At 52.9% G+C, this 5636-nt stretch overlaps 1 protein-coding gene across 1 annotated transcript; it reads left to right on the top strand.

Moving 5' to 3' along the window:
• The first annotated feature begins 323 nt into the window (after positions 1-323).
• RAX (retina and anterior neural fold homeobox) lies at positions 324-3001 on the top strand. The gene is made up of 3 exons (XM_032776172.1): positions 324-597; positions 768-994; positions 2546-3001. The coding sequence occupies exons 1-3, from the start codon at positions 324-326 to the stop codon at positions 2999-3001; spliced, it is 957 nt and encodes a 318-aa protein (XP_032632063.1).
• Positions 3002-5636: the final 2635 nt, after the last annotated feature.

The following is a 5636-nucleotide window of genomic DNA, read 5'->3' as shown; positions in this document are numbered from 1 at the left end:
CGGGCGCAGCTGCCAGCTGCCCGCGGAAGGGCGCTTTAAAACTCTTCAGCGAGCCCGGCCTGAGCCATTCGGCGAGGAGAGGTCACTGAGCACCGAGCCGCTGCGCTTCAAGGACAAGGCAGCCCCGGGCTCTGACACCCAGCCCAGCTTAAGGACTCAGTGCGCTCAGGGGCTGGTTTGCAGCCTGCCCGGGCTCTGACATCAGGGGATCGGGAGGCGGCTCGCTTCCCCCCATCCCCCGGGAGTCAGCCCAGCCCAGCCCACCTCGGAGGGGCAGCGGGTGTGCGCCGAGAAGCAGGGACAAGCCTGGGCAGCGAGTCTCCATGCACCTGCCCGGCTCCCCTCTGAGCATGGCGGATGGGAGCTTCTCTCTCTCGGCCCACCTGGGCAGGAGCCCCGGCGGCCCCCCGTCCCGCCTGCACAGCATCGAGGCCATCCTGGGCTTCCCCAAGGAGGACGGGCTGCTGGGCGCCTTCCAGCCCGTGGGCAGCCCGCGGGCCCTGAAGGAGGCGGACAAGCGGAGCCCCAGGCCCTGCTTCCCCAAAATGCCCGGGGAGCCGCCGGAGGAGCAGGAGAGCGGGGCCGAGGAGTACGAAGGTGAGCGGGGGCTGGGTGGGGCGGGTGCACCTCGGGCCTGGGGCTCTGTCCCCCGGGGAGCAGGGCACGTGCGTCCTGGCTTGGCAGCCTGCGGGCTCTGCGCCCCGGGAGCCGCGGGTGAGCTCTGGGCCCCGCCTGACGGTCTCTTCTCCCCACTCCCGTTGCCCCAGAGCCCGGCTGCCTCCAGCATCCGCAGGAGCGGCTCAGCCCGCCGCGGCCGGACGCCAAGCTGGCTGACGAGGAGCAGCCCAAGAAGAAGCACCGGCGCAACCGCACCACTTTCACCACGTACCAGCTGCACGAGCTGGAGCGAGCTTTCGAGAAGTCGCACTACCCGGACGTGTACAGCCGCGAGGAGCTGGCCGTCAAGGTCAACCTGCCCGAAGTGCGCGTGCAGGTAAGTGAGCCCAGCTGCCCGCCTCCCCTCCCCTTGCGGGGCCAGTCCGGAGCGCCCCGGGGTGCTAAGCCGCCGTCCCTAGGAGAGCGCTCCCCAGCCCAGCTTTCAGCCGCACGCCCAGGGATCCCGCGGGAAGGGATTTTATCAATCACGCCTTTTGCAGCGGAGATTGCGAGCTGCCGAATTTCGTTCCCAGGAGGAACATTTCTCTCCCCCAGCAGAGACCCACGGAAACATTCCCCCTCTCGCTGGCCAGCTCCGCAATTTACCTTCATTCCCACGGCGCGGCGTTTAAACGGTTTTGCTTTCATTAAAGCTGAATTATCTTTAATCCTCGGGTCATTAAAATGTTTGAAAAGCCTTCAATATTTACTAGTCATCTGCGAAAAATCTGGGAGCGGTTCCAAGCGGAGTGGGGGTTTTAAACCTGCCCGCAAGGGAACATGGTGCTAATTTCATCACAGCGACTAGCGAGACCAGATTTGGGTGGCTGGGGAAATATTTGATCGGGGAGGGTGAGACAGAATTGCTTCTAAGCGTTTTCTTTTAAAAAGCTCAACTTTGTTTTCAGCCGGGATCCCGCTTTAAAGCGTTTTCTGTAACCCCTGAGCTGCAGGACCTCCGGAGCCTGGCTCGCAGTGAGCGCTCACCGCGAGCGCTCACCGCGTTGCTTTCGGGGCGTCTCGTGGGGTTCATCCAAAACCGCCCTGAAGTCAGTGGAAAGGCTCCGATTAACTTCAGTGGGTTTTGGATCCGGCCCGGACTCACTGCGTTTAAACCAGGACTGTTTCCCTTCAATCCGGAAACTGCATGAAATATTTCTGCGCAGTGATTACCAGTGCCTCTTGGAGAAGTTACTGGGGATAACTCCATCTTTTCTCCATTGAGGCCATAACATTCCGGTAAAGCCACCCCCACGCTACGCGATACCGAAGGCTGGGAAGGTTATCCCCGGGAGAAAGCCAGAAATAGCTAAAATTTCCCACCTCAGCTAAAGACAGTGAGAAGAAATGATAGTTTTGTGCGTCTGTGTTTTATATCCCAGACACTTCCCTTGTCCTGTTTTCTGCTGCCATGTCTGTCTCCTTAAAGGAGACTTCGGATGTATTCTTCTGGCTTCAGAGAGTTTCTGCCGAACCCAGAAACCAGCATATCCCCCCTAAAAAAACATACGGCGACTCCCCACATAAAAAGCAACTCCGCCTCCTTTGCATCGCGGATAACACGCATCGTTTCTCGCTCTTTTTGCCCTCGGATGAAATTCAATCCCACCCATTTCCCGCAAACGATTTTGAAAATACTTCGGTTTAAACGAAACGATTTCAACCCAAGGAATCGCTCCCCCCAAACCGGCCGCGCTGGAGCTTGTTCAATATTCCAGCGTTCCGGCCAGTGTCTCAGATAGCGGCAGAGCTGGCGGTATTCTCCAAGAGGCAAAGGAGAACAGCGGGAAGACTGATTGTTATCCTATGGTTTTATTATTTGCTCTTTGCATTGGAATTGACCGGAGGAAAATCAGAATCGGTTCTAATTCCCAAACTGTGTTTTCAGGTGTGGTTCCAGAACCGGAGAGCCAAATGGAGAAGGCAAGAGAAACTGGAAGTCACTTCAATGAAGCTGCAGGACTCCCCTATACTCTCCTTCAGCCGATCCCCCCAGCCCTCCGCCTTGGGAACCATCAACAACAATTTACCGCTGGAGTCTTGGCTCACCCCACCGCTGGCTAACAGCACCCCTCTGCAGACTCTGCCCGGCTTCGTGGCTTCCCCCCAAAGCCTCCCCAGCAGCTACACCCCTCCACCTTTCCTGAATTCGCCGCCACCCATAAGCCACACCTTGCAGCCCCTGGGGACAATGGGACCTCCCCCGCCCTACCAGTGCGGGACCAATTTTGTGGACAAATTCCCCTTGGAAGAGACGGATCCTAGGAACACCAGCATAGCTGCGTTACGGCTGAAAGCAAAGGAGCATATTCAGTCCATTGGGAAACCATGGCAGACAATCTGAAGGGACACGCAGAGATCCATCTCCCCACCCACCCCAGAACAACAGAGGACCCTACCAGCATGGCTGGTACCTTTTGACAAAAAGATCCCCCCAGGAAAATAAGTCACCTATCATAGATAGATAGATGCCTCTGCAGTAGGCATGTAATTGAGAGGAAGGAACAGCCTCCTAGCACAAGCTGCTCACATCCCAGATGGAGTAAGCACTAAAGAAACGCGTTTCTTAGGTCCCAGTATCCTCCCGCCCCTAAAGTTGCTTTGTTTGTATTTTTTTCGTGCGTCCCTTTTATATCCCTGTGCAGATTAGGGTTTGATTCTAGTTTAAAGATCTAACAATTTGATATTACGTGTTGGCTGGACACTGGGTTATATTAACACTACAGTAGGGGCAGAGAAATGTGTAGTCGTCGGGGGTTTTGTACCATTAAAGAAGGACGATTTTAAGACTCTGCCTTGTACTTGTTGATTCCGAATGGATCTCTACTAAATACGATCAGAAGCTAGTGTGTCTTCTGTTGCTTTTTCATGTTTTGGTACACAGCCTAAAGGTATGGTCTCGTTAACCCCCGGGTCAGGAAGGGGCAGTCTCCGGGCTCCAGCGTGGAGAACCACGGCCTTAGACTATTCTTCTCCACAATTAGAGAGGAAAATACAGCGTGGTGATAAGGAAGAAGCACACAACTAGGTGTGTTCCAGGACCCTTTCCAGTGATCTGCGTGTCGCTGTCACGCAGGCAACTAAGTCAATAGACAGGTATTTGTGTGACAACCCCCCAGATTAAAACAGCTGTAGGTAATAGACGAGGTTCCTCTGTTTAAATTCTCATTACCTTTCTCTTCCCCCCTCCTGCTTTCCTCTGTTTCAGTCAAAATGCCATTTTGCAAATATTTTGGCCTCGTATTTAATGAAATGACACGGGCTTGGCGAGGGGGGAGGCAAGGAAGGCCTGCAGCGTGTCACCACATGTTTGGAAGGCTGTGAATATAATCGTTTCGCCCTCTCAAATCAGCTGTAGCTGTATGTTCCAGCCATTCACCTGCATCTCTCTCCCGCTGTTAACTGCGAATAAAAGGTCACTGCGGTGTGGAACCGGGACTGGAAAGATCAAAACAGCAACCCGAGCTTTTTAGAGCGGGCTGGATTCCACTGGCTCTGCAGAGGCAGGGATGAAGAATAAATTATCCCCATCCAGGTGTCACTTTTCCCCAGTCACTGCTTTCCAGGCTGGCTACCTTTCCCCAGCTGAACGCTTCCTGCCCGGCCTGAGTCTGACCTTGCGGCCACCTAGGCAGTGTAAATCAGAAGTAATTAAAAAACAAAAAACACATCCTTGTAAGGGCTCCCTCCTGCAAGCGGCTGAGCATGCTGGGCCCAGCCCTACAAAGCTAGTATGTAAGTAGCTGCTTAATGTTCAGTGTATGAGTAGCCCCAGGGAGTTCAACGTCACTACTCAGGTGCTTAAAGTTAGCCAGGTGATTAAGCATTTTGTTGGCTCAAGGGTAGGGCTCTGCTTCCAGCCCTAGCTGAGGGCTTGTTTGTATTTTTACACCCATGTAACTACTTCCATGTTGTATCAAGATAAACTGCTAGTGAAAAGATCCTGCACTGGTGTAAAACGTGTCTTGTGCCAGCAGTGGAGCTACACGGATGCAAAACCCCCCAGTGCATACAGAGTCTGAGAAGGCAATCAATCAATCCATGTGAGTTCAGACCCTCCAACCAAGGGACCTCAATCCGGAGGGATCCTTTCCTAGTCCACCCCAGAAGTACGAGTCCTTACGACATTCAGAAGAGCTATCGCACTGTGAAGAAGATGCTTCGTTTTCCTATAACGGGGGACGGGGATTTGGGGTTCAAATAGGAGCATTCTAGTGAATTTTGAGTTAAGAAATATCACAAGCTTCCTTTCTTTCCTGGTGCAATCAGAAAAATACCACCCACCCCCTCGGGAGCCCCATGCCTACCTGCTCAACTGCAGGATCCAGCCTAAAGTGAGAGCTCTTCCTTGAACAAAGATATCTCGCGATGTGTGCATACAACTTTGAGACAAGAATGCAGAAGGCGATTCACACGGCCAGTGTAACTCCCAGTGCTAGGATGGTACTTCCAAAACAAAGGTTAGCTGTGAACTTTCCCATCGAGAAGGACCCGGTTGTCCTGCACAATATCGTATTGAAATAAGGGAGTCTAAGCTGAGCAATGAATTCTGCACGAAACCTTTTCTTTCTTAAATCTGGAGACTGAAAGGTGTCTGCACAACTGGGCCACTGGACCCTCACACGAAAAGAAAAACCAAACAAAAGCATAGAAATAAATTCAGCTCCCTTCCCTAGTGCCCATCTATCTATTTTTGCTAAAATTCTTCCAGTTTTAATTGACTGGTTTCGATGCTAAATCCACCTCCCTGTTTTAACTTCTCCGGTGTGGTTTGCACTCAGAGTGAGGGGATGACGTTATTTTCTGAAGTTAAAAGTCTAATATTGTTGCCATTTTGCAAAGGCACGACAAATATTGGTATACTCTCACCCACACCCTTCCTCCCCCTCCCCCTTTTTTTTTAAATAATTCCTTCCTTGGGGCCTGATCCAAAGCCCTTGAAATCAGTGGAAAGTTTCCCATTGACTTCAAGGCGTTTT

Source organism: Chelonoidis abingdonii, chromosome 6, assembly GCF_003597395.2.
Source record: "Chelonoidis abingdonii isolate Lonesome George chromosome 6, CheloAbing_2.0, whole genome shotgun sequence".
NCBI lineage: Eukaryota > Metazoa > Chordata > Testudines > Testudinidae > Chelonoidis > Chelonoidis abingdonii.
Note: the sequence above shows the minus strand (reverse complement) of the source record. Positions and strands in the feature narration are given on the sequence as shown.

Coding starts and splice junctions, on each gene's coding strand:
- RAX (XM_032776172.1), top strand. CDS start 324: ATGCACCTGCCCGGCTCCCCTCTGAGCATGGCGGATGGGAGCTTCTCT. Junction 598..767: donor CGGGGCCGAGGAGTACGAAG/GTGAGCGGGGGC, acceptor CCGTTGCCCCAG/AGCCCGGCTGCCTCCAGCAT. Junction 995..2,545: donor TGCCCGAAGTGCGCGTGCAG/GTAAGTGAGCCC, acceptor CTGTGTTTTCAG/GTGTGGTTCCAGAACCGGAG.